This window comes from Nyctereutes procyonoides, unplaced genomic scaffold, assembly GCF_905146905.1.
Source record: "Nyctereutes procyonoides isolate TBG_1078 unplaced genomic scaffold, NYPRO_anot_genome, whole genome shotgun sequence".
Classification (NCBI taxonomy): domain Eukaryota; kingdom Metazoa; phylum Chordata; class Mammalia; order Carnivora; family Canidae; genus Nyctereutes; species Nyctereutes procyonoides.
Window position 1 is genome coordinate 3802767 of NW_026575042.1, and position 14742 is coordinate 3817508.

Here is a 14742-nt window from a genome sequence, read left to right on the forward strand (position 1 = left end):
TTAAACTTGGAGGATTTCTGTGTTTTGTGTGAATATTGTTCTTCATAACATGCCAGCCACTTGGGGTTTGGTTTTTTGTTTTTTGTTTTGTTTTTGTAAGTTTGAATAGTTTCTTGTGTTTCTGTTCATTTTTCCTTTGTTAATAGCAACTTCAGCCTTCAGCCACGATCCAGGAAACACAACAATGGCTGCTCAAAAACAGATTCTCTTCATACACAAGACTGTTTTCCAATTTTTCAGGTATGTTTGTGTTCGTGTTTGTGTACATGTGTGTTTTGTACTTGTTTCTGAACTTTTATTAACCTTAATTTTTTAAAAAATTGAAGTAATTATGGATTCATAAGAGGTTGTCAAAACACTTAGCAGGAAGTCCTATGTACCTGTTCTCCAGTTTCACCTGGTGGTAACATACCATGTGTCCCTCTTACACGAGGAAACTGATATCAGTACGATCTACTGATTCACCAATTTAATGTACCTTCATTTTTGTACAGGTATATATAGTTCTATGCAATTTTTCTCATTTTATTCATTTTATTTTAAAGTATTTTTTTGCTTTACAGTATGTTGCAAAGATAGTACAGAGATGTTTTGTGTACCCTTCACTCAGTTTCTCATATAATTGTAGTATCGTATCATAACTGGGAAATAGACATTGGTGCAAAGTGTGTATATAGTTCTGTGTCATTTTATCACATGTATGGGTTTGTATCACCACCACCAAAGTTAAGATACAGAATTATGCCATCACCACAAGGATGCCATCACCACCTTTATACTACCCTGCTCCATACCTACTCCCTGGCAATCATTAATCTGTGCTCGGTCTCTTGGATTTTGTCATTTTGAGAATGTCAGATATATGGAATTATATAGTATGTGACCTTTTGAGGTTGGCTTTTTTCCCCCTCAACATAATGCCCTTGAGTCCATCCGAGTGATAATGTTTATCAATAGTTCCGTTTTATTGCTGGTGGAGTATGTGGTATGAATCTACTCAGGTATGGTGTTTGTATACTTAAGTTTTTTCTTGCAGAGTTAGCTAAGGGAGTATGTGGAATTTTTAAAAAAAGATTTTATTTACTTATATAAGAGAAAGAGTTGGGGAAGGAGCAGAGAGAAAGAATATCCAAGCAGACTCTTGCCAAGTGTGGAGCCTGACTCGGGGCTTGATCTCACAACTCATGAGATCAAGTTGAAACCAGACATCAGATGCTTAATTGACTGAGCCACCCTGGTGCCCCTGTTGATGGAATTTTAAAAGGGACCAAGCAAGCTGCTTGCAGTGGTGCTATAAGAAACCTGTTGAGAGGGACAGAGATAGAAATACCATGTGGGACAGAAGCAGCATTTCCCAAGTATATTTGGCTGTAGGACCCTTTGCCTAACACAGCCTGGCTAAACACCCCCTTAGAATTGCCAGGCCACAGTAAACTGGTAGTGAGCTTGCCTGGCCCCCAGTGCTGTGGGGCCAGGGAAATGCAATGTGAGCCTTTGAAGAGGACAGAACTATGTGCACACCTGACCTAGGGGTAAGTTTGATTTCACAAAGGACACAGTTTCCTATTCTGTCAGCCATTTATTGTGACGTTATGCAATGAGTAGTCATTCCCTGTGTAGCTCTTTGTCTCTTCAAAATTAAAGTACTGGATAAAAGTGTTGCTAGCTTGTAGCCACATTTTTATATGATTGTATCTTTATCTGGAAAATTGAAAATCTAAAAATTTCAGTGTGTAGGCAAGATGCATGTTCAACCCTCACAGGAAAGACATGGGAAGAGCAGAGCTATGAAGAGCTCTGGCGGTGGGAGCTGAGGGAGGTCCTGTTAGATGAGTCTGTGTTTCTGTCTGGAAAATGTGGAGCTGGCCTCTTGCATCTCTCTTTTGCAGGAGCTCCCAGCAGTAGAATGGGGAGGGGGGCAGGGAGGCTGCCGCCCTGAACCTCTAGGCACTCACCTTCACAAAAGGCTGTGTGCAGGTCAAGGAGATGCACACACACATCTCTGGCCACAGCTCTGGGCCCTGGGGGAGATAGCCAGTCTTCGCTTCCCCAGCTCTGAAAACCGACACCTTGAGTGTCTGCTTGATGGTGGTGGGCTTTCCTGGTCTTTTCTTTTACAAGCTAGGAAGTCAGTAGGTTCTCCCCTGCAAGCCTTCAATCAAAAATAGAAAGATAACCCCATTATCTTGTTACATACCTTGTGGGTATTTATTACATGGAAGTCCTGTCTTAATTCCAGAGGGTACTTGAACTGTACCAGTAAACCACATCATGAGTGTTAATGAAGGGAAAGAGGAGATTATGGACACAATGAAGCATAAAAAGTAGGAAAGTGGGATGAACCTCATGTATCCAACCCCAGCCTTTGGTCAGTCTTGCTCTCTACCGTTCCCTCTCCTGCTTTTCTGTTGTATTTTAAAGCACATCCTAGTTACCAAGCGCTTACACTTAGCAGCGATTTGTGGGGGCAATTTTAAGGTGATATGCAGTTCTGTGTCATGCTTTCCCTTTCATATTAAAACTGGCTGCTGTGACAGAGTTATGTTGCAGAACGTTTACATGTTGAAGTGTAAAGAGGCCTGGTCCCAGCTCTGCTACTAACTTGGGCGAGTCCCCAAAACTCTAGACTTCCATATCCTCTTTTTGTAAAATAAAACATTATTATTGTGATCTCAAGGTTAAATGTCTGGGGTCAGATTTATGTTTATCCACACAACCACCAGCCAGCCAAGACAAGGTGAAGTCACGTACTGGGAACAGACAGTCCAGTAGGCCCACACGCCATTCTGATTGACCTTCCTCTGGGTTTCTGAGCTCCTCAGTGCATAACATGGGAGTGCCAGCATGGGGGTGGGGGGAGGCTCTGTGGGTGCTCTTGTGTTTGCGTGTATGAGCGTACATATGGGAGACCGTGATGGTTTTGAGGGACGGTTCACTGTGTGAAGACAGATGCTGTACAGCAGCCAGTTTTGCTTGTTCTTTTTCCATCTCTGAGAAGAATCTCTTTCTACTGTTCTCCAGGTGCCGACTTATTAAAACTGACAAAGGAAGATTTAGTACAAATTTGTGGTGCAGCCGATGGAATTCGGCTCTATAATTCACTGAAGTCAAGGTAAAATACTGTGTTTTAAAAGGGACCATTTGCTCGAGAAATTAGGTTGTACCTTTGTGTGGGGAATTGGGGCAGAATGTGTAACCGTGCTAGGTTGGCGTGCGCCTGTGCACTTGGGGCATGGCGGCATTGTGCTCACAAGAAGGCTGTTTTGTGTGCACCTTCAGGGCAGGCCCAGATATGATGCAGGCACTGATGAGGGCAGAGGTAGACTGTAAGACTAGGAATGCACATGGGCAGTACTGATTTCTTGAAGACGACTGGGTTTGTTGCCAAGGAAACAAACTCCTCATTTAGGTGAGCGATACAAATCTCTGGTTTTTCAAGGTCATGTGACTACTACTAAACAGTTGTTAAAAATGTAAACTTCTAATTGTGAATGAAAATGATGGAATTGTAAACTTTTCTGGCTTTTAAGATCCATTTATTATCATTGCTATTTCTAGACTTGTGGTGTGAGAATTCCATTAAAATTGAATCTTACTAACTTTAAATTGCTGACTTAATCTTGAAACTTAAATTTACCAGCATCTGACAGACCCTCTCAATGGTTTAGAGTCTGGATCATCAGATTAGACCACCTGTGATAGTTGGTGTGAGGTGTGTGTTTTTATATTTTTATTAGTCAATTATTTTGTGTAATGAAATAATACTGTAAAGTTCTTTTAAGGAAATAGAACTTAGAGTCCTGTAGTTGTCATCTGTACCTACTGTGGGGCTGTGTTCTCCCCTCGGCTCACATGTGGTGTCTTCTGATTGCAGGTCGGTCAGGCCCCGCTTAACCATCTATGTCTGCCAGGAGCAGCCGAGCAGCTCACCACTGCAAGGGCAGCAGCCTTCAGGCAGTGGAGGTGACAGTGGCAGCGGGACACCCTACGGTGGGTACTGACTCAGAGGCAGCTGCAGGGAGGCCGGGAGCCGGGCTCGGAAGGGCTGTCACCACATGGGGACTGCTGAGTGGCTCGGGTGGGAGTATGGCCAGTGTTGAGCGTGGCCTGAGGGGCATGGGGCTGGGCCAAGGCGTCGGGGGAGAGGGATCTACTGCCTTTCTCGCTTCCCCCACCACACTGAATCTCCTTTGTCCGTGGCCCTTTGTGCCACATATAGCCAACAAGGTGGAAGACTAGCCTGAATGCTTTTTGGGAGTTTTGCTGGCTTTAATTCCCCACTTACATCTCAAAATTACTGAAATGATGAATATAAGATTGCCGTGTGCCAGGAAAGCAGGAAGGTTTTTGTTTTGTTTTGTTTTCCATTTTACAGACTGGGGGCACAAACTTTAAAATACCACATGTGCAGAGATTGGTGCGTATAACAGCACTGAGTGTGCAGCCTTGTCTTGACAGGCAGCTGGCCTGCCCTGGGAGCAGTGTGCGGAGGGCGCCACATCCTGGGGGCACCACACACACACTTCATGCCTATCCGTCTGCAGGTTGGGAGGGCTGCTCGGCCTATGGACTCTCCTTATTCTGTAATAGAGTACTGGGTTAGGGCAGAGACAGGCCCTGGCCCTTCTGTCCTCTAAATATGGCCCTGAAAAAGAAAAGCAATCATGCTTTTCAAGGATGTGTTTCCTCATCTGGGAAGTTGAGTGTGTGGTAATAATATCTCCTTCTTCCCATATTCTGAAACAAAATAAGGACAACACACTCAGAACTTTCCAGAGAGATGTGTTAAGGAATTAACAAACAGCCATTTACCCTAATTTTGGGGAAAGCTCTGTTCAGAATCACTTTGTGTTTGATAAATCCCAGGGAAAGCATCACTCTTGTGAGCTTTTCCATGTGGTGTCATTTTGACTTTAAAAGCTGTGAATCTTAAGACCGAGGATACAGAGGCTTAGTCTGAAATGATAAAATCCTAAAGGAGCTCTCTGTGTGTCATCAAAATGTCATATATCATTTATATCTATGCAATCAGGGTCAGGCCTGATGGGCCTCAGAAGGTGTTTGAGGAGGAGTGTAGGAAATGTTAACCAACAGCCCTAGTTCAAGGGTTTCCACAAACTTCCGTAAAAAGGCCAAGTAGCAAATGCCTTGACTTTATGGCCCCGTAGGGGCTCTTTCCCACCAGCTCTGCCTTTGTGCTGCCAGAAGTACCAAGACTATGTAGTGATGGGTGTGGCCATGTTCTGATAAGATTCTGCTCGAAAGGAATGAGTGAGGGATCCCTGGGTGGCTCAGTGGTTTAGCTCCTGCCTCTGGCCCAGGGCGTGATCCTGGAGACCCGGGATCGAGTCCCACATCGGGCTCCCTGCACAGAGCCTGCTTCTCCCTCTACCTGTGTCCCTGTCTCTCTCTCTCTCTCTCTCTCTCTCTCCCCCCTCGCTCCCTCTCTGTCTCTCATGAATAAATGAATAAAATCTTTAAAAAAAAAAAAAAAGGAACGAGTGAGGCTAGGGTTTGGCTCACACAAGCTGTAGTTTGGGGACTCCACACTAGAGCAGCTCTGTGTCTCACCGTAATTGTAGTTCCACATTCTGAGCTTCTCATGTTGTGTACTCAGCAGAGGTTTCCATTACTCTAAGCACTCGAGACTGCTCTTGTTTGGGGAAGCCAGGTTCTAGCACTGATGATCTGCTCGCTGGCTGGCTTGAGTCTGTCACTGAGCAGGACCTATAAAGAGCTGTGCTCACTGTGGATGCAACAGATGACACCTGCTATTAAGTTAAATGTTCCAGAAACACCGGCCCCTAGGTGCACCGTGCTGCAACTTGTGGAACACAGATCAAAGACTATTGCTAAAATTCTATTCTCATGTTTTATTTCAGTTTATCATGCAATCTACTTGGAAGAAATGGTTGCTTCAGAAGTTGCTCGAAAACTTGCAATGGTGTTTAATATTCCTTTCCACCAAATTAACCAGGTCTACAGACAGGGGCCCACTGGTATTCACATTCTCGTTAGCGATCAGGTAACGTAAACTGGCGTGCCATCTCTTGTCCCTACCACACTGGCATTTACTTTCTCTCTGTTGTTAAAGGACTGTGAGAAAATTCTGTGATCTCTTGTGCAAGTGCTCTTGAGAATCAGTTTCAAAGAGCTGGGATCAAACTTGTAATAATCTGTAACCAAGAGTTTTGGATGTCCTAGTGATACAAGTACTATAAACCCAGCTCTGTGGCTCAGCCCCTCTGCTCTCCACCCTCCCTTAGAACTCACCCAGGAACTTTGGGCTTAGCAGGGCTTTGGCCCGTTTTATGTAGGGAGGTGTTGGGGTGTATTTCCCTTTTGTGCACTGTTTGATGACTGATTTAGGAAAGTGTTAAGGTTATTGTTCCCCCAGTGCTCAGCGACAAGCAAGTAACAGTAGAGGAGCGCTCACGTCAAGGCTTTGTGTTGAGTCGTTATTCACAGAGCCTGGAGGGGACCTGGTAGGCTGGGGGCTGGGTGGGAAGGGTGTGCTGTTGCACTGCCTCAGACCAGGCACGGGCAAGCCTGGTCAGCACACGGCCCTGCCAGCACAGCAGGTGGACATGCGTACTACCTCATGCTGCTTTTACCAGACTGTTTTGACCATGGAGTTCTTACTTGTGCAACAGTATGTAGATGATGACATTTTCCTGTGGTTGCTAATTCAACTGTTTTCTGATCAGCTCAGAACAAAGTTGGATCTTAATTGTGTTATTTGCTTTATTCTTCTAGATGGTTCAGAACTTTCAAGATGAGAGTTGTTTTTTATTCTTCACAGTAAAAGGTACTTTGCATGACTGCATGTGTCTTGAAATGCTGGAATCGTGAAAGTGTGTGCCTGAAATCAACAGTCATCCTGTGTGTTTACTTTTGAAAATGCTGGCTTTATTGTTTTAAGAAGAGTTTGAAAAATGGATTGAGAATATTTCTAGTGGTTGTAATAGAAACTAACTAGCAAATAAGGAAGTGGAATCAGTCTTAGATTATTGAGGGGGAAACCCAATTCAGCCACCATTTCACTGGGCACCTTGTGTCAGACAGCTTTTGGTGCTAGAAAGGTCTGGAACAGAACTCCATGAAACTCCTAGTGGGGAAAGCAGAGCAGAATTGACCACCAGATGCATATAATTAAAAATCTTTTAAGTGCCATGGAGGAGTGGGAAAGTGGAGGTGCTTGTGTATAAGGGGGAGTTGGGTAGAGGGATGTGGTATGGATGGTAAGGCCTCAGAGGAGGTGTCAATAATGCTGAGACCCGGAGAATGAGGGGAGCCACCCACCTGGGGAACACTCCAAGGGTGCGAAGGAAAGAGCTGGGCTGCTGTGCAGAGCCAAGCGAAGTCTGTGTCACTGCCACGTGGTGGTATGAAGGGCACACGGAGCAAGATGGAGTCACAGTGAGAGGTATGGTCTGGTGTGCAGGACCCGGGCACAACGGTAGTTTAGATTTTATTTGAAATGCCCTGGGTTGGGACGCCTGGGTGGCTCAGTGGTTGAGTGTCTGCCTTCGGCTCAGGTCATGATCCCAGGGTCCTGGGATGGAGTCCTGCATCGGGCTCCCTGCAGGGAGCCTGCTTCTCCCTTGGCCTATGTCTCTGCCTTTCTCTCTGTCTCTCTCATGAATAAATAAATACAATCTTTAAAAAAAAAAAAAAAAGAAATACATTGGGAAGTCAGTGAAGTTGTTTAAACCAAGGAGTGATGTGATTAGGTTTTTCTTTCAGTCTTACAACTCTGTGAGAATGGGGGAAAGCTGGAGGCAGGAGAGGTCACCCGGGTATGACACATTTATGGGCAGTGCCCTGCTGGGCTCCACAACTGGGAGGTGGTGGTGACTCTTTAAGAGCACCTGGGCAGAGGGTATTTGCAGAAGAGCGGCAGGAATGGTTGTGGGGGAGCAGTCAACAGTTCCATTTTAGGTGTGCTTGGAAAGGTCAAGTTGGCAGGGAATTGTCCCCATCTGCAGCTGGTGGGAAAGGCCTGGACTTAAGATGCAGTGGCTCCAAGCTGTGGAAATCATTTAGGGAAAGAATATGGAAGGAGGTTCCAGCTAGAGGGTTAATGGAGGGATTTTTTTTTAAAGGGCTTATTTATTTAGCCACTTATTAGAATGAAAATGAGAAAGTGAGTGAGAGCACAAGCAAGGGAGAAGGGTAGAGGAAGAGAGGGAAGCAGACTCCTCGATGAGCTGGGACCCTGATGTGGGACTTGATCCCAGTGTACTGGGATCATGACCTGAGCTGAAGGCAGACGTTTCACTAAGCCACCAATGGAAGGATTTTTAAGTGCAAAATTATTATATGACAAGAGACTTTAAAAGTCTGGTGGGGGATCCCTGGGTGGCGCAGCGGTTTAGCGCCTGCCTTTGGCCCAGGGCGCGATCCTGGAGACCCGGGATCGAATCCCACGTCAGGCTCCCGGTGCATGGAGCCTGCTTCTCCCTCTGCCTGTGTCTCTGCCTCTCTCTCTCTATCTGTGTGATTGTCATAAATAAATAAAAATAAATAAATAATATTAAAAAAAAAAAAAGTCTGGTGGGTTAAGATCTGAATCCAGTCCTAGTATGAAAGCTGTACCTTGAAGAACAAGTCCTGTGTCCCCTTTTCCTAGATGTCATTCTTGAAGGGAGCAGTGTAAAATAGCACCCATGTTACGGCTTTGCTTGTGCCCGGTGCGTCGAGGTTGCCATCTCATTATCTGCAGGGTTGCTTTTCCTGAGCTGTTCACTTCATCCTTCACTGCTACAGCATCTTTGGCTTCGTGCTCCTCTCAGTGTTTTGTTTGTCAAAGCAGTACAGCTTTTACTCTGCAAAACTCAAATGATGTAAACAAGGAAATTCATCCTGTAATTGTATGGTTGTGTTGCTGATGTCAGACATCACAGGACATCCCCTACAATCTCAGTACACTGTTTTTCAGGCTCCTGTCCTCGTGAAAAAATTTCTTTTGTTTCTTGATGAATGCCTGTACTGTTCCTAGCCATTCCGATTAACACTGGGCCATCAGACAAAAGTAGTGATATTTTCAAAATGTTTCAGATCTGCCTCTGAGGAGCTACAAAATTATTTCCAGAAAAGGTGGACGGAAGCACTGAGTTTGTGTTGTGTGGAGGTGGCTGTCCCGTGGGCTGCACGGCGTCCTCACTGCTCTGCCCCCACCTCCCCGCCCCCTGCTCACATCATTTTGGCCACTTGTCTTGAGTCCCGTACTCCCCAGAGGTGACAGGGAGCATGAGTGCAGGGTGCTGATGGGCATATGGGCCTGACATCAGAAAGTAAAATATCTCAACAGGGACTGTGTTGTACATGCTCTTTTTCTCTAGAATTATTTAAAGGGAACTTGAGTTGGGAAGGGAAACTGTAGCTTTCTGGCAGTTTTCAGTTTAATAGCCTTGATTGTCTTAAGCCTGACTGAAAGAATTGTGTGTAACGTCTCTTTCCTTTTCCTGCAGCTGAGAACGGCGATGGTATCCACATAGTTTTGAAGTGATGTCTTACTTAGTCTGAACTATATTCAGTACCAAATAAAGTCACGCTTAAAAGTGTGTGAAGACTGAATCCAAGAAGTCTTGGGATTGGATTTTACCCTATGAAATGTTTCATATTGAAAACACAAGATGACCTTTCTAATGAGCTGTATGAGAGGCGAATCTCCTCACTGTCACTGCCACAGCCAAGCATCCTCGTGAGAGTGAGCACGTTGGGACAGCATGCGTGCAGCTCTGGGGGCCACATGCAGGCAGCGCTGCCTGCTTCCCTGGCAGAGGCCAGTAGATACAGTTCCTAGAAGCAGCCTTTGCTGTCTTTTTACACTGTATGCGGTTTGGAAATGAATGTAAAAACGTACTGTGGGCATTTACCTTCTGTGCCAGTTTGGCTCTTATTGCCTGAACCTTATGCTGACCCAGGGTGGGGGTGGGAACAGTGGTGTCGTGGACTCAGCACAGAATCTGTCTGCAGATGTGATGTGCCCATACCATGATCAGTGGTCAGGTAAGAGGCCTGGCACCTTCTCGGAACAAATCATGTCTAAGGGTGTGTGTGACGGGCTCGTGCCAGAGCGGGGAAGATCCAAGCCAGGAAGGCGGGCTTGAAGCAAACTGCATTATCAAGAGTACCTTGGTGAGAGGATCAGTGTAAATCCTAATAGGTACAAAGACTTTTGTGTTTTTGCTTTGTCAAGATTTATTGAAAAACCTTTTGCTTCTGCTTCCATTTTTAGCATTTTGTTTCTGGTTTTCATTTTTGAAGCCCTATTGCTTTTTAAACTCATGTGGTATTCCTCCCTTTCTCTGTCCTCCCCACCCTGCACTGTCCTGTTCTGAAATGTTTTTAAAACCCTTCCCCAGACAGTGGAAACCGGTGACCTAGGTAGGGGGGAAAGTATGGTAGTTTCTGACTTGCTGTGAAAGGGGTCTTTGAGTTACCAACAAGTAGAAATTATTCATGGCAAACGAGATGTCATAAATGAAACACTAAATTGTACCGTAAAATTTCACCACACTTCTGAAATATTGAGCTTTAGTACAATCATGGGTAAACATTTTGGTGATTAAGAGGCTTTTTAATACACAACATAAAAGCTTCTTTTCCATAAAAAGGTGCCTCTTCCACAAAACCAAATGCTTGTCTGCCAGTGCACTTCTCAAGGGGAGTCCACGGCTTTTGCTGTTTTCCTCTGTCGCTTCTCCTGGCCCCAAGCCTTCCCCACACGCCCCAGCAAGCATCTCTGAGGCCTGTGGTATAGGAGACCGGTTTTTTAAACTTCAGTTCCACTCTTGACTGTAGCATCTCTGACCATTGACCAGCTGTCTTGGTTCTGAATGTGTTCCTTGATTCTTATCTTTGTTCAGGCAGGAATAGGAATGAGTAATTTGGGCTTTGAAATCTCTCCCAGAAGACAAACTACTTCAATGGGAAAAAGCTTTGACATTTTGTGTTTTATTTGTAGAGGGGGTTATTGGATACAGAGGAGCCTGGTCTCATACATTTTCATCTTCAGTCTGAAAAGATCTGTAATTCTGTAGACCCTGAAGCGGGGGAACTTTTCTTTCTGCCATCTCCCTTTGCTTTCATATGAACACCTCTTCTGTACCAATCATTTGGAAAAGAAGTGAGCATATCTCTTGTTTTAGAGTTTTGCTTGTCTGTTTAGCATTCCTTTTTGAGTCTCAACATATATGGAACAATAAATGTCATTTAAGGCTGTGTGCTATTTTGAATTCCTCATCAGGTTTTAGAAGTCGGGTCAAGAACACTTAAAAGCTCATTGAACTTGAAATTATATACCAAGCAGCATTGAACATTAGTCTGTCCCAGCAAAGCAGGTTAAATTATGGCACCAGCAAATTTGCTATTTTTTTTAATAGTAGGATGTATACATTTCAGTATAATAAATGTTTTCCGATTGTTTTGCAAACTCGTGTCTCATTTAAAATCCCAGTTCCTGACGGTGTCACCTCAAGCCCTAGAATCGAGGGGGTTCCATGCATGTGTGCTGAGCACACCCAAGTCTACATGTTTTAAGAGGTGAGGCCTATATGTTGCATTCTTTTCGGTTTGTTTTCTCAAAGCTGATGATGGAGCTGAGGACAGATTATTCCATGAACTATTCCATGCCTACAGAGGAAGCCGCCTTGCTTTTCTCATTTGAGAAACCTCATCTGTGCTGTTCCCTTCTTCTAATGAAGTCAAAGGTCATTGAGGAGTGAGTCCAGTAACTCTGATTTGGTTGTGTCCTGGCTCAAAAGAGATGGTATAGAAAGCCCTGGTCATAGAAATTTTTAAGAGAGACTATAATTTACTGAAGCAAGTGTGTGTTTTATGCTTTTTATTTAAATAGCTTCCTACATCAGTCACGCCCCCACGCAGAGTGGTGTAAACGTATATCAAAATTGTCGCTGTGGTATAAAAGCACACATGCTAGACCGGGCAATACTAGAGGACATCGTCTGGCCCTGACTCCATCAGGGCCTGGATGCTCATTCTGATAGTCTTGTTAAATTAACTTAAGGGGTCGTGTGTGCACCTGCCTTCTCTTCCATTGTAACCTGAATGCTCCTAAACGGCCTGTGTAAAGGAAGCCCTGCCAGTTGTGGGAAAATAACCGTCTCGGCTTGTTCCACTCCAGCTCCCCGTGAGCTCTGTGCTGGTTGTTAGGAAGGGTCAGCTGCCATGAACACTGAAGTTCACAATGTGAGAGTGGTGATGGGTTCCTAATCTTAATAAATACTACACATGTGAACAGCACAGAATGGAAACCAGAGCTTATCCGATTTTAGATAATACTAAAAGGTCTGAATTTGGAAAATGGTTTTGCTCAGATTTGTCTGCCATTAAGATTCTAGCAATAAAACCCTCTGACTTAAGCATTGCAATGGTTTATTCATTTTTATGAGTCTAAAAGGTGCCAACACTTTACTGATCTGAGTTTTAAGTGTGTACAATTTTTGAATAGTTCTGGTGTAACTTGATTTCTAAGATTTTAAAATAAACTTGGAAAAAAATCACACCCATTCTACATGCATCCATTCATTATTTTTAATTGATTATATATATTATAGATAACTTAAACCTTAATTCTATTTCCTTAAGGTCCCCCAAATTTTGTGAGAGATGACATGATTAGCTTTTCTCCTACAACAAAAATGCACTCTGCTGTAGCGCATGCCACAGCTTATTTCCAGTCAGGCAACACAGCCTCTGAGTTGTGTTTGTTTAGTTTCTGGTCCCCAAAAGTGTAGATGACAAGCTGACAGAAACAGAAAGGTGGAGACCCTGCTCCACCCAGTTCCGAGTCATCATTTCTTTGGTGTCTCATGGAAATCTACTAACTTGCCTCCCACCTAAGTCTACATAAAAAAAACTCTCAGGCATCACGAATTTGCAGTACAGGTCACTGAGAAAGTTTTGCTGTTTCATCAAGTGGAAAAAGTCCTGCTAATCAAAATGAAATCAGTGTGAATTAAAGTAGGCCACTGGCTTAAGTATCAGGTAGAAAAAATCAACAGCTTATTTTTTCTGCTCGATTTGTGCTAACACTGATGGTCTATTGAGGAATGCTGACAAAGCCAACAGCAGAACTTCTGTACCTAAGAAGGCACCCACCTCTTAGATTCAGGTCTCTTGCATGTTCCAGGCGGCACTGAGACCACTCTTGCCATGTGCTGACAGACACAAGGCTTTGATTTGATTGCATCGTGGTAGACTAAAGGTGAAAACTATCACCAGTTACTGCAGTCCCTACTGAAGTCTTTTACCTGTAAATGTCCTTCCCAGTGGAGAACCAAGAGATTTGGGTGAAGGTGGAGCAGGTGGGGAAGACTTGGGTCTTCTCTGGAGGAAGAAACAGCTCATTGTGCCTTGGGCTCAGGCAGCTGTCGTCAGAGGATGACACAGCACCTACAAAGTCGCTGGCCACTTCCTCCCACTGCGGTCGGAGGAGTGACAGGAGCAAAATAGGCGTGGACTTTGACGTGAGGGAGCTGAGCCTGGAAGCAGAGGACAGATGAGTGCGGAGTAGTCATCAAGAGGCTACGCTGAGGATTAGAGGGACAATCCCAGACAGGCCTACAGTTCTCCATGTAGAATCCACTCTACTTGATGCTCAGGCAAAGAGTTCATATAGCATTTCTAGTGTAGGCCAGAGCTGCCCCTGTTGACATACTTATCCCCTACAGCAACACCTGAAGAGAGGTGGAACAGAGTATCTGCCCAGGGGCAGTCACTAGTCCTGCGCCCTGAGCGGAATCCTCACAGCCACAGCCCCTGGGCCAGCTCTGGGACATGAATGCAAAGCTGCCTCAACTTACAGCATGCTCCAGGAGACTAGGGGAACTGCCTGGGAGGAGAAAACCCTCTACTTAAGGCCTCTTCTCTGGAAGTTAACCAGGACTGTGGTCTCCTTCCCACTGGTGATGACTATGTCCCTTTCCTTACAAGAGTTCTGATCCCCAGACTGTGGCACCTCTGCCCCACACCCCTTCTGGAAGTTGAATCTGCCAGGAGGGAGACCTAATAAGGAAATCTGGAATGAGACACTTGCATAGCGTCAGTTTGTATCACTATAGGCTTAAGAGAAAATGGAAGCTGGATTCTTGATGTATTCATGGCTTAAAAACTGCAGGAAGTGGAGCCCCGTGCCCGCTTACCCGCATGCGCTTGATGCCTGCGCGGGTAACCTGCTGGCAGTCGTACAGCTCCAGGCGCTCCAGGCCGCGGCAGTTCTCCAGGTGCTCCAGGGCCACGTCGGTGATGAGGAGACAGTTGTCCAGTTCCAGTACCCGCAGCCTCTCGTGACCGCAGGTGCTGTTGCTCAGGTGCAGGATCCCATCATCAGTGATGAGCTCACAGTGGGACAGACTCTGGAACAGGGAGACATGCGTGGATATCTGTGAGACCTGCTCTCTCCCAGGCTCCAGGCCTGTGAGAAGCGCACATGCTGGGCGGAGCAGAGTCCTACAGTAACTGCTGACCACAGGAGGATTAAACACCAAACCTTGGGGTGCTCTGGCCATGGGTTTGCTGCAGCTCTTGGTGACTGACTTCTCTCATTTTTACAATTACGTAAAAATGGAAATCAAATCGCAGGTCACAATACAGTTGAAGAGGACAACATGAGAGGATCCTGAACCTTCCATAAACACCCTGATTCTACAGCTACATAAAGGACAGCCTACTCAAAAAAAACCCCAAAAACCCCAAAAACCTAAAAACTGGCTG

At 45.1% G+C, this 14742-nt stretch overlaps 2 protein-coding genes across 6 annotated transcripts in view; one reads left to right on the forward strand and one right to left on the reverse strand.

Annotated features, from left to right (window-relative positions):
• Positions 1 to 12530, forward strand: part of UBP1 (upstream binding protein 1) — a 52955-nt gene extending 40425 nt beyond the window's left edge. For all 3 annotated transcript variants that reach the window (XM_055321397.1, XM_055321398.1, XM_055321399.1), the window contains 6 exons: positions 147 to 240; positions 3022 to 3112; positions 3875 to 3990; positions 5883 to 6025; positions 6757 to 6808; positions 9474 to 12530. In XM_055321397.1, the coding sequence (XP_055177372.1) occupies positions 147 to 240; positions 3022 to 3112; positions 3875 to 3990; positions 5883 to 6025; positions 6757 to 6808; positions 9474 to 9511 (534 nt within the window). In that variant the 3' untranslated portion in view covers positions 9512 to 12530. The remainder of the gene's footprint in view (positions 1 to 146; positions 241 to 3021; positions 3113 to 3874; positions 3991 to 5882; positions 6026 to 6756; positions 6809 to 9473) is intronic.
• The window catches only part of FBXL2 (F-box and leucine rich repeat protein 2), a 113040-nt gene continuing 109238 nt past the window's right edge, over positions 10941 to 14742 (reverse strand). For all 3 annotated transcript variants that reach the window (XM_055321402.1, XM_055321401.1, XM_055321403.1), the window contains 2 exons: positions 14172 to 14384; positions 10941 to 13511 (listed from right to left, as the gene is read on the reverse strand). In XM_055321402.1, the coding sequence (XP_055177377.1) occupies positions 13404 to 13511; positions 14172 to 14384 (321 nt within the window). In that variant the 3' untranslated portion in view covers positions 10941 to 13403. The remainder of the gene's footprint in view (positions 13512 to 14171; positions 14385 to 14742) is intronic.